The sequence below is a fragment of the Monomorium pharaonis genome, chromosome 3, assembly GCF_013373865.1.
Source record: "Monomorium pharaonis isolate MP-MQ-018 chromosome 3, ASM1337386v2, whole genome shotgun sequence".
Taxonomy (NCBI): domain Eukaryota; kingdom Metazoa; phylum Arthropoda; class Insecta; order Hymenoptera; family Formicidae; genus Monomorium; species Monomorium pharaonis.
The window spans coordinates 16,107,937-16,132,852 of record NC_050469.1 but is presented as its reverse complement, the minus strand read 5'-3'; the positions used below and the strand labels follow the sequence as shown (position 1 = coordinate 16,132,852).

At 39.5% G+C, this 24,916-nt stretch overlaps 5 protein-coding genes across 15 annotated transcripts in view; 4 read left to right on the top strand and 1 right to left on the bottom strand.

The window, feature by feature from the left end:
* Positions 1-335: 335 nt before the first annotated feature.
* On the top strand, positions 336-7,771 carry LOC105829192 (cell wall protein RBR3). 6 transcript variants are annotated; one of them, XM_036283800.1, is made up of 11 exons: positions 357-945; positions 2,575-2,656; positions 2,960-3,102; positions 3,215-3,449; positions 3,547-3,728; positions 3,831-3,970; positions 4,051-4,266; positions 4,371-4,453; positions 4,590-5,705; positions 5,814-7,097; positions 7,314-7,459. In XM_036283800.1, the coding sequence occupies exons 1-11, from the start codon at positions 931-933 to the stop codon at positions 7,409-7,411; spliced, it is 3,594 nt and encodes a 1,197-aa protein (XP_036139693.1). In that variant the 5' UTR covers positions 357-930; the 3' UTR covers positions 7,412-7,459. The 6 variants fall into 6 exon arrangements, with proteins under 6 accessions (XP_012523320.1, XP_036139693.1, XP_012523318.1 ...); XM_028189532.2 differs by lacking the exon at positions 357-945 and adding exons at positions 952-1,542; positions 2,123-2,276 and having other exon boundaries at positions 4,590-7,097; XM_012667866.3 differs by having other exon boundaries at positions 336-483; positions 4,590-7,097.
* Positions 7,772-9,460: 1,689 nt separating this feature from the next.
* LOC105840143 (tRNA (cytosine(72)-C(5))-methyltransferase NSUN6) overlaps positions 9,461-24,916 on the bottom strand; it is a 55,869-nt gene continuing 40,413 nt past the window's right edge. For 5 of the 6 annotated variants that reach the window (XM_036283803.1, XM_036283804.1, XM_036283805.1 and 2 more), the window contains 5 exons: positions 13,011-13,206; positions 12,772-12,934; positions 12,435-12,645; positions 11,971-12,258; positions 11,479-11,824 (listed from right to left, as the gene is read on the bottom strand). In XM_036283803.1, coding sequence (XP_036139696.1) covers positions 11,552-11,824; positions 11,971-12,258; positions 12,435-12,645; positions 12,772-12,934; positions 13,011-13,206 — 1,131 coding nt within the window. In that variant the 3' untranslated portion in view covers positions 11,479-11,551. Of the gene's footprint in view, positions 10,233-11,478; positions 11,825-11,970; positions 12,259-12,434; positions 12,646-12,771; positions 12,935-13,010; positions 13,207-24,916 lie in introns of those variants that run through there. The other variant, XM_028189736.2, reaches the window with a different exon arrangement.
* On the top strand, positions 9,489-11,432 carry LOC105840144. Its single transcript, XM_012686944.3, has 7 exons — positions 9,489-9,725; positions 9,903-10,044; positions 10,142-10,400; positions 10,571-10,680; positions 10,767-10,952; positions 11,023-11,148; positions 11,229-11,432. Exons 1-7 carry the CDS (start codon positions 9,523-9,525, stop codon positions 11,310-11,312), a joined length of 1,110 nt encoding a protein of 369 aa, XP_012542398.2. The 5' UTR covers positions 9,489-9,522; the 3' UTR covers positions 11,313-11,432.
* LOC118644689 lies at positions 17,938-20,099 on the top strand. Its single transcript, XM_036283801.1, has one exon. The coding sequence runs from the start codon at positions 18,239-18,241 to the stop codon at positions 20,021-20,023; it is 1,785 nt and encodes a 594-aa protein (XP_036139694.1). The 5' UTR covers positions 17,938-18,238; the 3' UTR covers positions 20,024-20,099.
* Positions 22,476-22,888, top strand: LOC118644696. Its single transcript, XM_036283817.1, has 2 exons — positions 22,476-22,673; positions 22,716-22,888. Exons 1-2 carry the CDS (start codon positions 22,495-22,497, stop codon positions 22,870-22,872), a joined length of 336 nt encoding a protein of 111 aa, XP_036139710.1. The 5' UTR covers positions 22,476-22,494; the 3' UTR covers positions 22,873-22,888.

Here is a 24,916-nt window from a genome sequence, read left to right as displayed (position 1 = left end):
TCCTACTTGATACGCTCGTACCAAATTGATCCGGCAGCGTTTACATCGTGCGTACTAAATATTTAGTACGAATTTGATACGAATATGGTACCTGATACGCGTATCAAATGGACGATGTAAACTAAGCCACTGTGCCGATACGCTGTACGCTGGCCTCATGTGACTGCACCCTTAGGCTGGATTTCCATGGCACGTATTTTCCGCGTAACGCGTATTGCGTAACCAATCGTCGTTAAGCGAAATTAACAAATGCGATTTGTCAATTCTAATAATAGAATAACCAGTCGTTTAATTTAACCGCAATTTGTGAAACTGGCCCTAAATGGTTGGCAACACTGGTCGCCACAGCACCGCGCACGGTCGCCATGGCGCCACTGTCGCCCGACGCGATCGTTCACGGTCGCTGTTTTCGTTTCGTCTTGCGCGGCGACGAGCAATTTCCCAGCCTGAGAAAAATTTAGCCGTTCGCCGGTTTCACCGTATGTAAGTTCGCCGATCACCGATTCACTTCGGCAACCGCAACGTTTATCGTGTTCGCGCATTCGTGGCCACGGAGTGTTCAGAAAGCATTCACGTAAAGACAGGAAGTGAGTAGCTCATAGAAAAGTATCCGCGACGAGAGCCATCTTTGACGAGCATCGGCTTGCTCGCGAGAGACAGAAGAAACGTCGGGGGCTTGCATCGACGGCACCACTGCGGCAACGGTGGTGATGCCGTCGCCGATGACAACGACAGCGATGACGATGACGACGACAATGACGATGACTATAATGATGACGATAACGATAAAGATAACAATAATTATAATCATAATCACGTCTGTAATGACGATGAGAGAACGGCGCCAATGCAGCCGGCAACCGGTCTGGAAAAAGATTTTTCACACTTCGTTAGTAGCATGAGATTTGAGAAGAGGCCGCGCGGTGGATCATGGCGGGAACAAGTGTGCGCGAATGTTGATTCTCCTTCGTTTATAACTCACGCGTGTTTGTAACTCAGGCTCGATTCTTGAATTAATTCGCAAAAAAATGTATTCAAAATCTGTTTTTATAGAAAAGTTGAAAATTTATTGGCTATCGTATGGCTTTTAACCAATAAACTTGCAACTTTTCTGTTAGAGCGGGTATTTGCGCATACGTTTCTCTTGCGAATGAATTCAAGAATCGAGCCCCTGGTCCCGTTTACAATTCATTCCGCGCTCGAGACACTACACACTCCTCTCCTTCTCTCTCTTTCTTTCTCTTTCACTCACGCACTCGCTCACTCACTCGCTCACTCACTCGCTCACTCACTCGCTCACTCACTCGCTCACTCACTCGCTCACTCACTCACTCACTCACTCATTGTGCGGCAATATACTTAATTTAAATGTCAGTAACGAAAGATTGACTCGTATTCAAAACGCGCTAACAAAAATGTTAGCGCGTTGTTATTTAATAGAAAAACGTTTTTTATAATACAGATTCTTCTGTTGGATAACAACGCTAACATTTTTGTAGCGCGTTCTGAATACGGACCACTCTCTTGAACTATGGCTAAATTGTACGTTTGTCGCATTTGGATTGTAACGTGAATACGCGTGTAAAGCGAGGTCTACAATACACGGAGTAAGCATAGAGTAAGGTATAAGAGTAGGAGTAACGATTTTGTCGTAAGATGCTTACAACAGTCTTGTCTAGAACGATAAAGTAAGCGTAAGAAATACGGCCAATTAGCAATGTCAAGGGTAGGAAACGCTTAATAAAGATCGAGATGGATACGTGAAGCGAGGTCTACAATACACGGAGTAAACATGGAGTAAGGCGTAAGAGTAGGTTTAAGCAGGCGTAAGAACGTCACTTCCGGCATAAGAGAGCTGGCGTAACGGCGTAAGCGAAATAAATTTATTTTATTTCCTACTCTTATTCTTACGCTTACGCTGTTACACTCAGCCAATCAGAGCAGTTTGTTTCCTACCCTTGACATTGCTAATTGACCGTATTTCTTACGCTTACTTTATCGTTCTAGACAAGACTGTTGTAAGCATCTTACAACAAAATCATTACTCCTACTCTCACGCCTTACTCTACGCTTACTCCGTGTATTGTGGGTCTCGCTTGAATTGACGTTTGCTATGCCACAGAAGCGCAAGTGCTATCGTAGGAAGAAAAAAAAGAAAAAGAAATACTTGCATCGCTTTACGGCGTGTGCTTCAATTTTCTCGTCACAGAGCGCAAAACTTGGATTTAGCGATGTACAAGTACTCGGTTATTTTATCTTTTTCGTGAAACTTCTAGGTCCGTTTCTACCATAGTGGATTAACTTTAATTTCAATTTAACTTTCTTGTTACCTCATTCTTGTTCCAAAAATTTGAAAAAGATAAAGAGTAAGATAAAGCCTATTTTCTGTATGAAGAAAATTTAGTGCTTTTCTTTTTGTTCCCTTTATGTTTTTTCTCTCCTTTCTCTCTCTCTCTCTCTCTCCCCCCCCCCCTCTGACTTTTTCCTATCATTAATAGTATATGTAGTTTACATAGAAACATCTTATTATATTCTTGTAATTACCAATCAACGATGATGTTATTTAATTTTTAGAGTGATTGTAAGACAAACTTATACAGAATGGAAGGAGATGATGGCCCTTCAGCCATCAGTAATAAACCCAACATTATCAAAGGTAACTGTATTAGGCCTGTTCTTTTTCGCTGCATTACTGCACTGGTGCAATAAGTTAGAATGAGAAAAAATATATTTGTCTTACTCTACCCCGTTGCACCAGTGCAGCAGTGTAGCGAAAAAGAACAAGCCAATTGTTACATTTAGATTTATATATTCCTTACTATCTTGTTATTAGATCAGTTTCATTTTTCCTCTATTTATGATCAAAGAGTTAAAGTAAGATTTTTATTTTATAGAAGAAGATGAAGTAATAAATATTTTAATTTTGACATTGCTTCCAATTTCTTTTCTACTTTATCAGCGGCACAAGAGGAAATGGGAAGATTAGATGTGTTGGTATGTGGACAGTGTCATTCTGTCTTTCATTTTATCGAAGAGTTTCAAGAACATCGTGCAAAAGAAGGAATCTGTTCCAAAGTGTCACATTTTCGTGAAATCAATGATGTTTGTATCTATTATATTTTGTATCTTTTAAATTCTCTTATCCCATGGGTGATACAGTTGCAAAAGATTTGTATTAGCATACTATAAAATTTGGTATTTTCTACATTTATAGAATGGACAAAAGGCACAAATATGGGCATTTCTGTTATGGAAAGATACACAAGTTCAACAGGAAGGTTCAGACAAGGAGACATCATGGACATTGTATCAGAAGTGGTGTAAAATGGATACACATGTAAGAGATACATGGATTACTGCAGGGAAAACTATACAAACCTTTACGAAAATTAGTAATGCAAAAATGCAGAATACCCCGATACAAGTTCAATCGAGTACTAACGCCGAAGGTAATTGTCTTTTAAGAAAAAAAGATACACTATATATATATTTTTTTAAATAAAACTAAATTTAATGTCAGATATATTCCTTTGGATTGCTTTGCAGGTGCCAAACCAATGATAGTTCGTAAAGTAGTGAGAAATGGACAACCTGAAGAAACGGGAGAAGCTAAAAAAGATATTGCGAAAGCACTGGAAACAAAAACGAATAAAAGTGAATTGATGGAAATTGAGATGGATAAGAAAGAAAAACTGAAACCTCGACTGAAACCATCAATTAAGCCCAAAGTATTATGCATTTTATGTTATTTCATATTATTTGCTTGCAAATTTTGACAAGGCTTTGACAATGTTTTTGAAATTGCTTTATTTGTTTGTATATTTTTGCAGAGTAAATCTGGCAAGGCAGCTACCGAAGAAGATGCAGATTTGAGCAATGAAGAATATATTGTCGAAAAAATTATAGCCAAACGTCTTAATCCAAAAAAGAAGTGCTTGGAATATTTAATTAAATGGGAAGGCTACTCACAGTAGGTGTTTTTCATTAATATTGTATGTATTTTTCTTTTTTTAAGAGTCCTAGAAAATGTGAAATATTCCAAATTTATAGGGAAAACAATACATGGGAGTTTGCAGAGGCAGTAACAACAACTTGCAAAGATATGTTGGAAGAATTTGAGCGGAATCTCGCTAAGCAAAAGGAGCTTAAAGCAGCACAACAGCAGTCTAATACGAGAATCATCGGACGTGCAAGTTTGCCAGTGCAAAAATCCGTGATAAAAGTCGAGGCTAGTAAACCTGGACCAAGCACGGCGACTCAAGCGGGGTAAGTGATTTTATTAGCGTGTTTTAATTAGCAATTGAACAATATTGTTACATAACATTTTATTTTCTATAAATTGCCATGTGATAATTGTTGCGTACATGTAGACGCCCGATGCGATCTAGTAAATCAAAAGCGATGGATCAAGTCAAGCAATGGTGTGGCTCAATGAAAGATGAAGATCACGAACGTATGTATTTGTTCGATAATTTAACTCGTATAACTGGCGTATTGCAAGCAAGATTAACATTAATATTATTGTATGATTGATTATTGTATGTCTTAATTAATACTCACGTGTGTGGGATGGGGGCGGGGAAATGTAGTAGTAGGTAAAAGGAGAATCGACGATTCGGACAGTGATTCGGAAGGTGGAAACAATGCTGCAAAGAGAGCAAAAGGTGACACGGGTAGTGACGACGAATGGACCGGAGAATCGGAAGACGAAAGACTAATTGGCCGTAGCGATATGATTCAACGTGCATTCAATCGCGCTAATGCGCAATCTAATGGATCCAACAGAACTTCAGTTTCGTCCACCGATCTGGCAACGTCATTAGGGTTACAATCTCCAGATGGAGCGAAATCTACCCAGCCACCTGTTTTAGTGGCTAGCGCTAAGGGAGTTGTTAAAGTCGATCCTAAACAAATGCCAAATTTGGCTTCTGGTCTTTACGTGATGTCACGAAAAGATGGCATCATCAAATTGAATTCATCCCCCAGTGGAAAATTAGCGGTTAAAGGATCCCCAACGACGCAAGGTGTCGTAATGATTCGAGATAATCGAGATAACCAACCCAACGTAATAAGAAAGCAAGTAATCTCGGCGTCGCAATCCAATTCGATGACTCCAGTAAAAGTTGTTTCGAAGATAGACGGAAGCCAAGTGTTAACGCAAATGAAGGTGGTCACGTCTAAGGCCGTTACACCGAAAATTGGCAGCGTACAAAAGAGCGAGCCTATAAAGATACAGCCGAAGCCAGATCCGTCGCAATTGCAGCAGATACATGTTGTGACTGCAGTGCCGGCACCGATAACCTTGCAACCGAGAATAACTACAGGCGTAAGGCCTGCTGGTCCTGTCACGCCTCAGCGAACGGTAGACGGTCGCCCTTTGCTACCTAGACCGACATTGCGCCCGACGGCGGCAACGAGCGTTCTTGGGACGATTCGCACACCTGTCCGGGCACCGGCACCGAGGCAGATTCAAACGACGCAAGTGACGACGCGTCCGATGTTGCAGAAGCGTACGACTACGGTCGTAAGTACACAGCAAACCGTTTCACCAGTCTCCGCTGGCACGGTAACACAACTCAGGCCAAAATTTACGGTGCTCGCAACATCTCAGCAATCCAAACAGGTGATAAAAACTAGCCCAGTACAACAGCAACAATCACAACCACAGCAGCAACAAACGAAACAGTCTCCAAAGACACCAGTGGGTAAGACACAGTCATTGTTATCTCCGCAGCAAAAGTTATTAATAGCAAAGAGAAAAGCTCAGGAGGCAGCAGGTATAATTAAACCGGGTGGTCGTGGACTTTTGGCAGGTGCACGTGCCGTTGCAGGACGAAGTAAGGCGAAAGTAGGTACCGAAAAACCTTCGACGATAACTCAGGTGGGAACAAAAGCTCCTAAGGAGAGCAAATTAGCGGATGGTGATGGACTTCACATGGAATTCCACGAAGTTGGTTCGGAAGAGAGCAGTAGCGAAGGCGAATCGGATCTTCCACCTCCTTCCGAGCCAGATGTTATTTCTGCTCCAGAACCAGAGAGTCCACCACGACCATTTACGTTATGTCCTCTTACAGGACGCATAATTGGGCCAGATGGTGAACCAATCGAGCAACCAGGCGAATCTGAACCTGCTACTGGTGAAGCAGCAACAACAACAACAACAAATTCGAACATAACAAAAACAGCTGGTGACACGTCTGAAGCTGTGACAACGGACGCCATTGCAGGTGCGACTGTAACCGTAGTCAACGCCAATACCAGTACTATCACCACGACTATTACCGCCAATGACACCACTGCTACAACCTCCGTTACTACGACTACTGCTACCGCTGCCGAATTGGTCTTACCCTCCCTTGATTCACTCACCGAAAGTGGTGGAATTATGAGAGTCGAGATGAGTCCCGGTGGAACAACTGGTACCATAGTCCAAGCTAGTGAAACAACACAGATTAATTTGTCGAATGTAACGATATCCGCGCCAGATTTACCTTGCTTAGACGATACCGCTTCTACAGTAGCGGCGACCGTTACTCCTGTATCTACAGTAACACCTTTGACGGAAAGCGTCGCTTCTAGCGCCGCTGAAACATCTATTACTACGGCATTGTCAACAGTTCCGACATCTACCGTTACTATATCAGTGACAGAGCAGGCAGACGTCAAGACCGAAGAAAAGATGTCGGAAGAGAAAAAAGCAACGGACGATGGTTCCAATCTGGTTACTATAGCTGATCACGGTGTCGTCTATCAAGTAGCGGGCCAAGCCGAAGATGGGCAAACTCTCCTCGTAACGCATGGCGCCGATGGCGAACAGCAATGTGTATACGTCACCACTGAGCAGCAGGGAGACGATGGATCAGTTTTGACATTGGATCATGCAGTTGCCGAGGCTGTAGCACAGCTGATCCCCGATCAAGTCAATCTTACGCCACAGTTTTACGTAAAGGAGGATGGAACAGAACCGACTGAAAATTCAATGGTTATGTCTATAATGGATAATACGAATGCGACTGATGCAACTGGAGCCCAAGACGATAACGACGGACAGGCACAAGTTATAGCTCAAGTTGTACAAGCTGAAGAACCCACTCCAGGTAATCTCTTAGCATCTGTTGCATTTCAAGTAAAGATTCCAAGTTTGTGCTCTTAGATTGCTCTTTCTAGTGTGAAATATATATCGCATATGTATATATAGTAGTAATAGTAGCAGTAGCTTTCGACAATTTTGTGTTGAAAGCTCCTGTATTTAGATAGATGATGAAATGGACATTTTATATCCATTTCCAATCATTTGATTTTTCCTCTTTCAGGAGGAACCAGAAGGGTGGTACTTCTCTTACCAGATGGAAATTTAATGATGACCGAAGTAGATGAGGAGCAATACGCTGCTCTAGAACTTGATAAGTGAAAACTGATGTCATATTTTGCGTATATGCTAATGAAATACAAAGGCAATGCATTGAAGTGCACATTACGCGCATATTGTACGTTTGAAATGTGATCGTGAATTGTATATATGTAAGAACATTCACTTCGTACAACTGCACATTGATGACGTCTTAATATTCAATGACTAAACTAGATATTGTAAGCAAACAAATAGCTGATATACTGTAAAAAAAAGCACACACCAAGAAAAATTGAAATTTTAGGTTAAAAAAAGAATGTTTATACATACATACGTTTATACACATATATGTATGATGTGTACGTGTGTTGTGTAGAAGGGAAAGTGAGTGCATGTGTATGTGTACACGAAAAAAAAAAATATATATAAATATATGTATGTATGTAAAACATTTTGCAGACATCTCCATTTTTGTGTTAAACTCTCACAGAATCTGATAGCGAAATACAAAGAGGAAACAGTACTTTCAATACAGTGATATCATTATAGTATGTGCGGCAAAGAGCATTGTAGAATAGCAAAACATAATAATGGGAATTTTATACTTTCCAGTCAATAAGCTTTGGTAATATAAAAATCTTATTCCACTCAAAGTCCAAGGTGGTGATAATACGGTACGGTCATCTGCACTTGTGAAATAAATGGATTCATTCAATTAAATATATATATATATATATATATATATATATATATATATATATATGTATTGGCTTAAGGGGATACTAAAGCTATCCTATTTTAACCATTACTTTGATTATTTTCAATTTGCTAATCTTTCTATTGTATTTACAGAATTAAAAATCCTTTTCCACAATTAAAGTATAGACGATAACATGACGCGCATGTAAAAATTTTATATAAAAAACGAAAAAAAATTTTAATTTATAAATTACATTACAATTTCTTAAATTCTGTAAATACAATTAAAAGATTAGCGAATTGAAAATAATCAAAATAATCGATAAAACAGGACAGCTTTAGCATTCCCTTAATTGGACAAATGTGTGCGCGTGTGTTGTGTGTGCGAGCGCGCGCGCGGGCACGCACGCACACACACACACACACACACAGAGAGAGAGAGAGAGAGAGAGAGAGAGAGAGAGAGAGAGAGAGAGAGAGAGAGAGAATACTGCGATACCACTTATGAAAACAAAAATTCCTTTTTCTTTGTTTTATCTAAAAGTTGCACGACTAAAATAAAGTATTCGTATATGAATTATGCTGTCTAATAGTTATATCGTATAACGAATGGCGTATATCCATATAGTATGTCGGTTATACGCTATATTCGTTATACGATTGTAACATATATTTTGTAATAAATTTGATTGGATGCAGTAACGTGGATTGCAAAGATTTAAAAGTGGCATAAAGCATTAAATCATCTAAAAATATAATATAAACATTCTAATTGACGAAAAATTTGAGGACGGTAACTGCAATAGAAGTTACAACGTATAAAATCTGTCAAAAACAATAAATAATTTTAACAATGCGTATCTCTCGCGCAGATCGAATCCACTCTTTGCTTTTATATAAATTTGTATGCGATTTTTAATATTTACTAAGACGCGCATTAATGCATCCAGCCAATTTTGCTATTGCATTACATGGACTGTGTGTGCTTATCTATAGGATAAACAAGTGCACTCTAATGAAAAACACTTATAATTTCTGAACCTAAAGCTTAAATAAGCTATAAAATACAATGTTGTTGAACGGAGCATCTCAATTTTTATTTCTATCGTTAAACCCGTTCCTGTTCGAGTAGTTGCAGGTAAGATTTTGTAAGATATGCAAAATAGTGACGCTGTAGTGCATGGAATAATCGGTAATAAAAATTTAATCCCGACATACTATATTTATATGAAGTGTATACACACACACACACATACATATATGTATTGTGTGAAAAATAAATAATTGTAATTCTCATGCGAAATCTATTTGCAATTCCTACAATAAAAACGAGCATGGTTCTAATTGTTTTTCTTTTATTCTTTTTTTTGTTTCTCTTGTTTGTAAAGAATTAAGCAAAAATACGAAAAATGACATTTCATATATCGGCGATGTTTTATTTTGACTATATATTTAGATAAAATATTTGAAATATGCTGGAATATGTCATATGTTTGTATTTAATTCTCAAGTTTATCTCGCATATAATCCTATTACCATCGTTTTTGGTACGTAAATGTAAAATTATAACTTTTTACAAATCAGCCTATTTTTCGCAATATTGCTACTTGCGACAAATCCTGTTATTAAAAACGTCAATCTTATCTGTAATCCTCATGATAAATTTTTATGTCAGGTATTTAAAATATTCCATTGCTTTTTATTATATTTCTCTTGACAACTTTTAAATATATATATATATCGCTCAACTAACACCTCGTTATCAATAACGCATATTTTATATAACCGAAAATAAACAGCGAGGTTACGATATATCTGTACGTATCACATTTATTATTTTTACCATTCTCAGAACAGTGGAATCACAAACTATTCCCTTATCAGTTCGACGACCAAAGAAAAGTAGATCGGAAACAAAGTTACAAAAAACAATCTTAATTGCAATTCCTAGCTCTGTGGACTTTTACAACTATGAGACGAATAAGTTGTACCGGGTATATGCATTATAAAATAAAATGTTTAAATTAATACTCTATTTCTACCCTTCTCTTTCTCACACACACACACTTCTTTTCCTCCCCCTAATTATAGAAAGTTGTGATGCTACAAAACGTGAGCAATTCTTCAGCCAGATTTCAATTGATGACAAGACCCAGTTCTCAGTTCACTGTCATGATCGAACCTAAAACACAAATAGGGAATATTTCTCCAGGAATGTATATAAAATTGCTCGTTTTCTTTCGTTGCAATATCTTGGACGAACCCGAAGAAATATTGATAATAAATGTGCAACGAGGACGTTCGGTAATTGTTAAATTACGCGGATATCGAGACCCACCATTATTCAGAGGTAAACGAATTTACAATTGCGATAAAAAATTATCATCGGTACACGTATAAATTGTATGAAAAATATGTAAACACATAAATGTACAAAGTGTAAAAAATATGAATATATGTGATATCGTAAAAAAAAAGATTAAAATATGTCATAGTACTTTCAGAGTATTGTTTTTACAGTGATTAATATCCCTTATTTCCAATGCCATCCAAAATTGCAAACGACAGTAGGAAATACTGAATGGATTATGGAAATTCCTATATATCAACAAACGAATTCCTGCGAGAAGGTATAACTCAATCGTCTAATTTTTAATTTAACATCTTGAAATCACGCAAATGTTTCTTTTAAAGAGACAGTTAATCAAACTTACAGCCTACCGATGTAAGTAGGAACACTTCTAGAGAAAATATAATGCAATGTAGGAAATCGAGGAGCTTTGACTGTGGAGAATGTCTCATAGGTGAACAAGTTATCTTGTCTCTAATGATTAAAAATATTGGTGGTGATGGAAAATTCTTCATTATGAGCGAAATAGATTGGTATTCAATGCACATTGAGGTAAAAATAATATAATACAAATAGAAGCCATCATCAATAACGATTATATAGAAGTATATTTTTACTTTAGGACATTACTAAAAATAATATGCTGATTCTACCATCTTTCGCGATGTGGCCTGTGTATTTTACACTCAAATCGCAAGAGCATATATACCTGTACCTCTGTTTCTTTCCTGATGCTCGCGGAATGCATGTAAATAATAATATAACAAACAAATCTATATCGTTTTTTATGAAATAACACTTTCTCTTTTCTTTTATTTCTAAAATTAGATAGAAACATTGTATGCGATTTGCAACAATTGTTCGGTGGTAACGACAGAGATCATTGGTGATGGGGTTATGTATGAACAATAGAATAAATAAAGAGAACTGTACTGTATTCACAAAAATAATGTTAAGTATCATTAAATACAGTTTTATTGTATATTTATATATAGTGACAAAAAAAGAATTCTAAAGAGAGGGGGGGGGAGGGGGGAGTGTGGTGATTATTTTTAAAATATTATAAATTTACCAAATCTTCATCAAAATAAAGAGACTTTATTAAAGTATAACATAGCACACATGATACACTCCCGATGAATTTTATCACCTCAGAAACATTTTTTTAAGCATGCAATAAAAAACCCAACGAAATCACTTTCAGGACCAAATCTACATACTTTCTTTGCATTCACATTCGTTAAACCATCTATGACGTAGCCTTCAGTACCATATTTGTCTGTCTTTATTTGATCTTTAATAGATTCTAATTTCAATTTTGGAAATTGCTTTAATGCCCAAGCAATAATCCCTTCGTTCTCTGCTATTGTTACAGTACATGTACTATATACCAATGTCCCTCCTGGTTTTAAGAGTCGAACGGCCTGTAGAAAAGTATTTTTTTTGAAGTTTAGATAATCTACGTGTGTGGGTGTGTGTGTGTGTGTGTGTGTGTGTGTGTACGCGCGCACGCGCACGCACACACACTGCAGATATGTATATTTGTATAACAAGTAATTTATCTATTTACAACAGAAAATAGACTTCGTTGTAAGGGAATGTAAGAATGAAGTTGCGTCGATGTGATCGTATTGTATAATTGTGGTCTTTGTCCTAAAGCGCTGCATGGAGTATCTAAGAGAATGCGATCGAAATAATTTTCTTCGAATGGAGGTCCGTCAATGTGGATAAAACTATGGCTGTGTTCAATGACGGCTTTTGTAGCGTCATAACAAAATATTTTTATATTTTTCTTATTACACTTTTCCTTAAATCGCGTTACTTTACCTGGATTTTTCTCCAGAGCTATTATTGTACCCTGGAAATTTATATCAGAGGTGATAATTAAAATCAATAAATACATTATCTGTTATATACGAGACATACGTATGCGCTTATTCTTCAATATTTACATTAATAAATTTATGATAGAAGAAATAGTAACGCTATTATTCGTACTGTGTAGAAAACAAATCCTTTATTATTTCTATTTACCTGTCCTTTCATAAGTAAGTAAATATGTGTGGTTTTGTTACCAGGTGCAGCACACATGTCCAAAATTATTTCACCTGGTTGAGGATTTAAAACTAGGCTGCACACAATAGATGGTAAATTTTGCAACTGTATATGTGGTCTCAAAGATTCATCATTTACATTAAATTGTGGAATTCGTGAGATTACATCAGTCATAATTATCGCAACACCACTAGAAAATAATTAAGAAATTGGGTATTTCAACAATAAGATATCTGTAAATTTGGTAAGAGATTTTTTAACGATTATAATGTAATTAATTAAGCTAGCCTTCAACCTCGTGCATATTGTTGCATACCATGGATTTCTCGCTGCTTTGCAAAACAATTCTTTCCTTGTTTGTCGAAGAACACCATTACCTAAATATACCTTATTGCTATTTGCATATGGTTTAATCAAACCTTTTTTACACTGACCAGTAACATCAGCAAATACACTGACTTTAGTATTAATGATTAAACCTATAATTTAACAAATTTAATTATAAGATTCTTTCGCGGATAAATATAGGAAGAATTCTTTTTTAAAAAATTTTACCATTTGGCATTCCAATAATGCCAGGAGCATAAACATGAGATCCTCTTAATACAGCTGCACCACAAATAGCGTCAACAACAATTTCATCGGGATATCTCTTTAAATCAAGAAATACCGATAAATCCCAACTGTCGACTGCAACTATTCCATTCGGAAGATCTGGTAAGAAGTGAATAGATGGATCTGGTTTGCCATCCTAACATAACGAATCGCATATGTAAAATTCTCTTGTAAAGTGATATTTGTGTGATCAAATTTTTAGAAATCTGTAGTGACAGTGCTTACTTAAATGAATAAGATTGGATCAAACAAATAACTATTTTTTACGGTTTTTAATCGTAATTTGACGAATATAGTCTTATTCCTCAATCTATTCTGAACTGAGGGATACCATTTATTTATACGTATAAGCTACATAATTTGTATTTTGAAGTGAATATTTTTATGAACAACGATAAATGAATGACTCTACATTATCGACCCTAATCAAGTTTGATGAGCACTTTAGCATCCCTTTAAAGGGATGCTGGAGTTGTTTATTTTACCAATTGAATGCTAATTATTTTCGGATACGCTTTGCTCTTAATTAATTTCATAGAATTGTAAATCCTTCTTCAAAATTAAAGTATATACAATAACAAAGGGTGGGTAATTACAATTTGTGAAAAACAAAAAAATTAGAAAATTATACATTTGTGCAGTCGTCTCGTGACTTTAATCTGCAACATTAAGTTTTAAAGACTATATATACAAAATAACTGTTGTGCACTCTTGTCATTACAGGAAAGAATAATAATGTGCTTTCAGAAATGAGCTAGAAGCTTTGGTATAAAAAAATAATGTATCTGAAAATTTCATGTATGTGTAAGTGCGGATTTGGAAAAAGACGATAAGTAGAGTAATATAGAAAAATTTTTTTTCGTTCTCGATATAAAATTCAATTTACAGATTAATAATAAGGTAATTATTTACCTATACTGAGCCACCTCCGATTTCAATGTCCTTCACATATGTTATCAGGGACATGAGAGAGGCCTTCATTGACGCACAGTACAATTGGACACATTGCAATTGCCCAACTGTGCTATTAGACACGAAACATTGCACACCGTTCAATTGCGCACAGTTCGTTTGGACACCGTTCGATTGGACACCGTTCGATTGGACACAGTTCGATTGGACACATTTCGATTGCGCACCGTTCGATGGCGCACCGTTCAGTGGCGTGTAGGGATAGGTATGAATGTTATCACGCACGTGGCGTAATTAAATTAGGATCGTGTGAGGGATCGTCGCACGGAAGTCCCTACGACTTCCGTGTGTTACCGGGGTAAATAACAGGACGCTGGAGTCAACGGTAACAACGTTTATTAGAACGGAGTAAAGATATTACGGAGCACGCCGGTAAGGCGTGTAGCGGAGCGCGAGACTATCTTGGCGGACTATCTTCCCGCCGGAAGAAGAAGGACCCACAGCGCCACGTAGGCGCGGGTCATGTGATACATAGATGCGCATGGCTAGTCGCCACACACTCCCCCCCGAGTGTTAACGATAGGAGGGAATGTTTACATTATGCACTTAGGTGACTATAGACAGTATTACAATATCACAAGAGTTGCAGTAGGAACAATCTTTTACAGGTTAACGCTGCTTACAACTATGTAGTATACGCAGGTTGAATGCGATTGCAAAACGAAGAGGTATAAAATCTCTTAAACGTAACGCTGCTTAGAACTAGAGAGTAGACGCAACTTGAGTACGAAAGGTACTAGAAAATAGAAATTCTTTGAACGTAACGCTGCTTAGAACTAATGAGTAGACGCAGACTAGACGAAACAATAAAGAATACTAATTGATAAAAGAACAAAACGCTTAAGACTAATACAAAAATGTGGACTTAAGACTAACGCACGCAAGACTTATAATTAGTGACGGAATTCTCACAGTCTTTAATGTTACAACTTGAATTGCACTTTTTTCTTTGGACCGGAGTACGTTTTAAGAGATCCTTGAGGAGGATTTACAGAGGTCGGAGTCTTATCCGCTTGCTCGGACGATGACGGAACCTTAACTAACGGAGGATCGCCCGAATCGCCCGGCAAAAGATGCGCGGGTTTAAGACGCTCAACGGAAATTGACACAGGTCTGCCGTTGACCTCGATAGAAAAAACTTTGTCGGTGGTACGTTCGAGCACCTTGTAGGGGCCGGAGTACGGTCGCTCCAAGGGCTTCTTAACGTTGTCCTTGCGTAAGAAAACGTGAGAACAGGAAAATAGATCCTTAAAAACAAATGCGCGTTTTTTATAATGATGCGCGACCGGAACTGGCTTCACCCGACGCATGTGCTGCCGGAAATCCTCGACAAAGATCTGAGGATCCGGAGAGAAATCCTCCTGGAGAAAGAATTCACCAGGGATTCTTAAGACGGTGCCGTAGAGAAACTCGGCAGGCGAGACTTTGGTGTCGAGACGTACGTGCGTACGTAAACCAAGTAGAACGGTCGGGAGAACCTTAGTCCAATCGGGAGAGTCATGGCACATAATGGCCGCCTTCAATGAACGATGCCAACGTTCGACCATGCCGTTAGACGCAGGGTGATATGCCGTAGTGCGAATCCGTCTGCAACCTATGAATTTGAGCAGGGCCGAAAAGAGTTGCGACTCGAACTGAGTGCCTTGATCAGTCGTAAGTATACGAGGTGCACCGAATCGAGCGATCCAATTCTCATAAAACGCTTTAGCCACCGTTTGAGCAGTAATATCTGCGATAGGAATCGCTTCTGGCCAGCGAGAGAAACGGTCGATTATGGTCAGACAATACGTGAAACCGTTACTGGGCTGCAAAGGTCCGACGATATCTAAATGAATATGATCAAAGCGCCCGTCTGCCGCGGTAAACTGCGCGGGCTCGAGCTTGACATGTCGGGAAACCTTGCTTTGTTGGCAATCAATGCACTTGCTTGCCCAATCTGTAACGTCATGAGAAAGGTTAGGCCAAATGTAACGTTGTCGGATGACACGATCAGTAACTTTCGCGCTAGGATGCGCGGGGTTATGGAAAAGGTCGAAGACTTGTCTTCTCAGAGATACCGGAATGTAGGGCCGTATCGAGTTCCCTGACAATTCGCAGTAGAGCTCCGTGTTAGAAGTTCCCCAAATTAATTTTTTAAACTTCAAAGAAGAAGAGTTGGAGGCCAGCAAATGCTTAAGCTCCTCGTCCTCTCTTTGCTGAGCGGCAAGGTCGACCAACTCGATCTCAACTGGGAGGCGGAGAGCCTCGATTCGAGAAAGGCTGTCGGCAACGACGTTGTCCGAACCTGCAAGATATTCAAACGCTGTAGTGAACTGAGCTATAAATGACAGCTGTCGAGCTTGCCTCGGAGAAGCCTTATCAGCACGCTGATTAAAGGCATAAACAAGAGGTTTATGGTCCGTAAGGACTTTAAAAATGCGACCTTCGAGGAAGTGCCGGAAAAATTTAATGGACTCATAGATAGCAGTAAGTTCGCGATCATACGCGCTGTAATTCCTTTGGGCGGGCGTAAATTTACGTGAAAAGAAAGCCAGAGGCTTCCAACCCTCAGGAAATTTTTGCTCGAGGACGGCCCCCATCGAAAAATCCGAAGCATCCGAAACAAGACGAGTTTCTGCCGAAGCGGAAGGGTGAGCCAACAACGCGGCGTTAGCCAGGTCAGATTTTGTTGTAGCAAACGCGGTTTTAGCCTCGGGAGTCCAAGAAATTTCACGCTTGTCGTTCTTACACGAATCGGTAAGATAGACATGTAAAGGTGTCTGCACACGGGCAGCATGTGGAAGACTACGTCTGTAAAAATTTACTGCACCGAGAAAACGGCGTAAGTCCGCAACGGTATGCGGTTTCGGAAAGTTGCTGATGGCAGCAACTTTTTCCGAGGAAGGCTTGATGGCATCTTTATTGACGAGATGTCCGAGAAACGTAATTTCCGGCACGCCAAGAATGCATTTCGACGGGTTGATTACTAACCCGAATTCTTTGAGTTTTTGCAAGACAATGCGTAGATGCTCCCTATGCTCCTCTTCGGAGGAGGAGGCGATAAGGATATCATCTATGTATACAAAAGCGAAGTCCAAGTCTCTCAGCGCGTGATGGATATACCGCTGGAATGTTTGAGCGGCATTCCGCAAACCGAAAGTCATGCAAACGAACTCGAATAAACCGAACGGGGTTATCACCGCCGTTTTCGGAATGTCAGCCTCGGCCACCGGGATCTGAAGGTAGGCTTTGAATAAGTCAAGGGACGAGAAAATGTTTTTCCCCAACAGGTTGGCGGAAAAATCGTGTAAATATGGAATTGGGTATTTGTCCGGGATAGTCACGGCATTAAGGCGACGGTAGTCACCGCAAAAACGCCATTCGCCGCTTTTCTTGCGCACCAAGTGCGCCGGACTAGCCCACGGGCTACAGGAAGGCCTGCAAATGCCCAACTCCATAAGACGTTTTATTTCGGTCTTACAAGGGGACCTTACGGGTCATGGAACACCGATTTTTTTTATACTTATAGGATTTGAAGATCAGTACCCGGACTTCAATTTCCTAAAGCAGTACGACGCGCTTCTCAAAAATACTCGAGAAAATCGATTTTGAAAATTTCCGATATCTGTAAGTACAGAAAATTTTAACCTATTGTCAGAGCCGCTCGTAGCCGAGCGCACAGAGCTCTAGTTTCGTAAGCGCGGAGTCGCTGGTTCGATTCTCGCTCTGGCCTCAATTTTTTTTTCATAAGTTAATAAAGTTTTTTTTTAATCCTATATCTTAACATTTATCAAATTAAAATGCTAATTAATTATTAAATATTTATTCGTTATTTTTTAAATAAAAATTAGCATCTTTTTATTTTTAATTACTACTTGATTGAAAATGCGAATATTTATAATAAATTAAAATTTGGTACAAAAATGGAAAACGTCTTATTGTTAAATGCAAAAATAATATGTATAATTAATATTTAGTTATTTTATCGCTTATATTTTACGCTGTATCTTTAACACGTTAGTCGGAGTTTACAAGTTGAGTTTATTGTAAGTCGATTCTGGAACAAAGAACAGCTTTGCAAAAAGTGGGAGAAGTAAGGATTCCGAGAAAGCAGATGCTGTGCTATTCGTATTTTACCGTTAGCTTTCGAAGCGGTAAAAACTGTGCTGTAGTGCGGTCAGTTGAATTTGTAAACATTAGAGAATAACACAGTTATCATGTCAGACGTGAAATCTCTTGACGAACCTGGCCCTTCAATTGAACGAGAAAAGGCATTTGAACAAAATCTGTGCGAAGACAATAAAAAATTAAATTTAAAAAATGCTATTATTTATTACGAGCAACTTCTTGCACAAGATGGCCTTATCACTGAAGAATCTTCTTCAACAATTACTGAAGAATCGATACTACTGGCAGAAGATCTTTATCATCATACGTTACAAAATTTATTAGAAAAAAAATTTATAACAGATGACGAACTAATTATGAGCGATGAAATCGACGTTGACAACGCTTTTGAAGAAGTTAAAGTAGAAGAAGATGAATCTGATTACGAGCCAAAGGAAAAACAATCAAAAAAACAGGATTTTGTTCCGATTAATTATAAAATAAAAGTTATCAATATTGCCAAATCACATCCGAAATGGAGTTTGAAAAATTTACATAAAAAAGGATGTTATCAATTAAAGCGCATGGATCAGTTGCCGATATGGGAACAACATATTAAAAGTGGTGGAACTATTTTTGATAAATATACAATTATCGATTCATGGACATACGATCGCTTTATAGAAGCTCGGCAAATTAATCAACAAGTGACCACAAGGAACTTGCAGCAATGGGCTTTAGCTGCTGCAAGTCAATTTGAGGACTTTGATTTTAAAGCTTCCAATTCATGGGTTGAGAAGTTCAAACGCAAACATCGAATTCGCCAACGAAAAATAACAAGATATGTATCTGAAAAAGAAAGTGCAACAATAGAGGAAACCTTGGCTTCTGCAGAAAATTTTCGCATACAGGCTCGTCATCTGATATTAAATTTCAATCCCAATTTTGTTATTAATACAGATCAAACAGGTATTTTTAAAAATTCTATAATTTTTCACATTTTTTATATAGTATATAAAATATTTATTAAATACGATATGTTTCATAAATATTTTTTAGGATGTCAATATCAGTCTACTTTTAACAGAACTCTCGCAGAGCAAGGATCAAAGCAAGTTTTTGTTCAAAGGCAAAACATAAATAAGACAACCCACTCTTACACAGCACAATATAGTATTACTCTAGATGGAAAATTATTACCCTTAGTATTTGTGTGCTTACAAGAACCAACAGGTATATTTGGACCCAGAGTTCAAAAATTGGTGGACGAATACGTTGGAAAATACAATAATGTCGTTGTCACATCATCGAAGTCAGGGAAACTAACAACAAATTTATATAAACATTTTTTAACTACAATTATAAAATCTTACGTGAAACAGGAAAAATTTCTCTTGCTTGTTGATTCTTGGGGAGGGCAAACCAAGCCGGAAATATATGATGAAATTTTTTTAAATGATGAGCATTTGCCAACATGTACTGTAAAATTTATTCCTCCGAAATGTACCCCTTTAGTTCAACCTTGTGATGTATATTTTTATAGACAAGTTAAGAATTTTATAAAAAAACTTCAAAATTGTGCGTATTTAATCGAACAAAAACGTGAAATTAATTCTCGAGAAGATTGTATTAAAATTCATTCTATTGTACACCATCAATTGTCATCTCCAATCTTTTCAAACATGATTCAATACGCATGGTTTGCTTCAAAACTTTGTGATAACAGAGAAATTTTTATGAATGTAAATGAAGTATGTTTTTCCATGGAAAATTTAAAGAAACCTTGTAATTGTAACAAATCTGCATTCATACAGTGTGCTACGTGTCGTGAAACTTATTGTTTCATCTGCTTTTACGATAAATATCATTCTGGCTCATGTAATACTGACGAGTAAAAAGATCAAATGTATTTATTATTAATATATTTTATACCATACATGAATTAATAACTCATAAAAATTAAACAACCATTTTTATAAATATTATTTTTGTTTTTTATATTATTTTTGTATTTACTCGTAATCTCTTAAAAAGTATTTCATTTTCTTTAATGTTTTCCATTTTTTGTACCAAATTTTAATTTAATATAAATATTCGCATTTTTAATCAAGTAGTAATTAAAAATAAAAAGATGTTAATTTTTATTTAAAAAATAACGAATAAATATTTAATAATTAATTAGCATTTCAATTTGATAAATGTTAAGATATAGGATTAAAAAAAAAACTTTATTAACTTATGAAAAAAAAATTGAGGCCAGAGCGAGAATCGAACCAGCGACTCCGCGCTTACGAAACTAGAGCTCTGTGCGCTCGGCTACGAGCGGCTCTGACAATAGGTTAAAATTTTCTGTACTTACAGATATCGGAAATTTTCAAAATCGATTTTCTCGAGTATTTTTGAGAAGCGCGTCGTACTGCTTTAGGAAATTGAAGTCCGGGTACTGATCTTCAAATCCTATAAGTATAAAAAAAATCGGTGTTCCATGACCCGTAAGGTCCCCTTGTTAGCCGCTTTTAATTTGTCGGGAGGAAGCCGACGAGGCCGCTCCGTGCATGGAGGACCGGTAATCAAAATGTGATGTTCGACAGCACCTGCGACGGGGGAAGCCGATTTCGCGGAACCGATAACCCGCGGAAATTTCGCCAGGATGTCCGCGAAGGTAGAACTATTGTCAACCATCGATATTTTGGTTTCGGGGACGTTCAATACCCGGCCGATGGTCGCAAGAGACGTGACGCTGTCGACAAGCCGACGCCCGTGTAAGTTAACGATTAGTTTATAATGCGTAAGCACATCCGCGCCGAGGATGGCATACGGTACGTCAGCGACTCGGAAACACCACGTGATTGGGCGGCGCAAGCCTAAGTCAAGTAGTAAGACGGCGTTCACCATAAGTATTTATCTTGGTGTTATTCGCGGCAAAGAGTTGGAGCTCGGAAGGAGCTGAACGATCGCGTAACAAGGCGGGGAGTATTGAAATCTCCGCGCCCATGTCAACCAGAAAACGTTGACCGGAAATCCGATCATTAACGTGCAGACGGCTTTGTGTCGCCCCCTCGTCCCGAACCGCCTCCGTGCGGGACGGGCGCTCTAGTTTTCCGAGTCGCCTTCGTCCTTCCACGTACACGGTTTTCGGCAAGACGTTGCCTTCGAGCCGTATTTTCGATGAACGTAGCAGTAGCCGGACTGCTTGTCCGAACTCGCTGCCGTGTCACTCTTTTTATTCGAATTTCGCTTGCGCGACGGCGAACGCGCTCGACTAGATTTAACCAAATGGTTGGTGAGAGTCTGTAACTGTTCAGTGATTTTATCCAGCCTCTCGTCCAAGCTCGGAGGAGCAGTGGATTTGTCTCGTTTACGGCCCTTAGCGGGCGCGACCGCGGCGACTGCGGAAACGTTACGCACTTCGAGGTCGGAGGCTTCGACGTACTTATCGGCCATAACGGCTAATCGGTTAAGGTCAGAAGTGTCAGAAACCATAAGAATAGCCCGGCACGGAGCCGGTAACTGATCTAAAAAAACGGTCCGTAATACGTCCTCCGAGCAATCCGAGTCTAATGCGCGAAGGCGCGTTAATATGAGCGACGGCTTGCCGCAGATCGAAACCTGGCCCTTAATCAGTTGTCGCAGACGCGATTCAGACGAGCTACCGTACGTTGCGATCAGTCGAGCCTTGATCTGCTCGTAAATATCCGCGGGACGCGGCTCCGCCGTCAACAAATCCTGGACGGTCTGGAGCGCTTCTAAGTCTAGTTTTTCGGCGATGAAATCCGCTTTCGTCACCAAATTCCTGATTCCGGCGTTTCTAAGGGTTATCTCAGCCTGAACGAACCAAATCGCGGGGTTGTCGCGACAGAAGTTCGCTATCTTAGGCTGCCGATACAACGCCGCGACATTCCCAGGCGCCGCGACGTCGGCGGCTTGCTGGGCCTCTTGAGCGCTCCGGAGACGGGCGTTCTCGTCGCGTAGCGCAGCGAGCTCCGCCTGTAGCATGTGGTCTCCCTCGTTAGGCATTTCGCACAAAACGCGGGAGCGACGCGCGAACGATAAAAAAAAAAAAAAAACAAACGAAACGCCTCACGAGCGAGGCGTACGCGGCCACGAGCGAGGGAACAAGGGGGTAACTAACGCGCGTAGCAACAAGGAACGCGCCAACCCGCTACAAAAATGACAGCGCACTAACGCTGAGAAACGCCGAAATTACAAAGTAAAACTATCTAGCGCGATGACGCCATTGCGAGGAATATCGGAGACCAAAAGAATTTCTCACGATATTCCACGCAGTATCGAACAGAAATAAGGGTACCGGGAAGATGACCGCAGAGGCAGTGGCCCAGACTGTCCCTGCGCCGCATCGGAGGCGATGACGATGGCGGGAGTCACCTCCAAAAATGGCGGTCCGTGGGGCGCTCTCCACGTGGTGGAAGTTCGTGCTGCGCGCGCGTCCCAAAACTCCAGATCCTTCCCGGCGAAGACGTGCTTCGCGCACGACCGTCGGAAGACGGATTTCTCGAATACGTGCTTCGCGCACGACCGTCGGAGGACGGATTTCGTGAATACGTGCTTCGCGCACGACCGTCGGAGGACGGATTTCTTGACGCGGCGTAGCGCGCCGAACGTTGCTGCGGGTCCCAAACCGCAGGCAACGGTGCACAAGGGTGAAGAGAATGCACTCACGCGACACGAGAACGTCGCCGCGCGCGCGCTCGCCTGGCGCGAGGCCGGCGCCGGTATGTTCTAGATCGAGCGTCCTTAGAAGGACGCTGAGACGACTTCGTCGAGCCCTCCGGATGCGTAAGGCTCGAGAGGAATGAGTCCGCCTTCACGCACTCCGTAGCTTTCACTCGCGACGATTTTCCCGCGCAGATCACGTCGGGGTCACCAATTGTAGGGATAGGTATGAATGTTATCACGCACGTGGCGTAATTAAATTAGGATCGTGTGAGGGATCGTCGCACGGAAGTCCCTACGACTTCCGTGTGTTACCGGGGTAAATAACAGGACGCTGGAGTCAACGGTAACAACGTTTATTAGAACAGAGTAAAGATATTACGGAGCACGCCGGTAAGGCGTGTAGCGGAGCGCGAGACCAATGGCGGACTATCTTTCCGCCGGAAGAAGGACCCACAGCGCCACGTAGGCGCGGGTCATGTGATACATAGATGCGCATGGCTAGTCGCCACAGGCGCACCGTTCAGTTGCACACCGTTCAATTGCATACCGTTCAATTGCGCACCGTTCAATTGCACACTGTTCAATTGCACACCGTTCAATTGCACACCGTTCAATTGCGCACCGTTCAATTGCACACCATTTAAGTCGCAAACCCATGTGGTACAGTGAATGCTTTACACACACACACACACGAGGGGTGCAAGGGGGGGCCTTCGACCCCCCGCACCCACCCCATCCAAGTCGCTAACCTATGTACACATTGCAAACGCAGCCATAATGTATGAATATTTAATATGCGTTTGATTGAACGGTGTGCAATCGAACGGTACGCAATCGAACGGTGCGCAATCGAACTGTGTCCAATCAAACTGTCCAATCGGACTGTGTCCAATCGAACTGTGTCCAATTAAACGGTGCGCAAGGTTTCGTGTCTAATAACACGGTGAGCAATTGCAACGTGTCCAATTGTACTGTGCGCCATTGAACCTCTCCCGGGACATGACCCTGAGTGACTTTTCCTTATAACTTAATCGTCGGTCATTGTTCGTTAAAGAGTTATTAACAAAAGAAGTTTGAAAAATATTCATGTAAAATAAAACAACATACATACACAAACACACACGCACGCACGCACACACACACACACACACACACACACACACACAGGGGGAGTGCAAGTGAGAGAGTTTTCGACCTTCTCCTTCTGCACCCACTCCGTTGGTAACCCAGGTAGCAAGCCCACGTCATTTTGACGTCTCAAAATGGTCATATCTGGTCATATGTCGTCAAAATGACCATTTTTTTACATGACCCAAAATTGACGTCATGATGACGTCATATTTCAGTCATGATCTGACGATTATTTTCCCAGACAGCACACATCCAAAATCGGGACATAAAGACGTCATTAAGACGTATTTTAGACACGGTCTAAAGCGGTGTCTATACAATGAGATTTAAGGCGTAAGGCATAAGCATATTAATAAGCATATTATATTCAACTTTAAGAGAACTTTTTTAAGAAAACATTTAGATGATATCTTGGAAATAATTTCAAAGTGGTCAAATTAACCATTTGAACGCTTCAAAGTCTTAATGCTAAATAGATCGCAATTTCCATCAAATTATAAAAGTTATGGGAAAAGTTAAATTTAACAATAAAATTAATAAGTAAATAAGTTAATGCTATTTATTTTTAATATGTTTTGCAAAATTTAATTGCTTTTATAAAAAATAATATAATTGCGACAGTTTATAACATATAGGTATATGTAGACAATAACAAGTACCCATATCGATGATTCAAACTAGCGTAGCAGATAGAGTACAAGGTTTGTAATCCTAAGGTCCCGGGTTCAAAACCTATACCAGCGGCAAGTAAGAGTAAAATAAAATAATATAATTTAAATTTAATTAATTAATAAAAATTTGTCCCAAATTTAGTATGTACTGTTGATAAGAATTAAAAAAAATGAAATTTTTATTTTATTTTTTTATCTCTAGTTGCAGTTTAAAGATATCCGATTTAAGAAATCTTTTAGATATTAGTTTCATGACATCTTTCTGTTCTCAAAAAACGACGCATTGGTTAACATTCTGACATTATATGT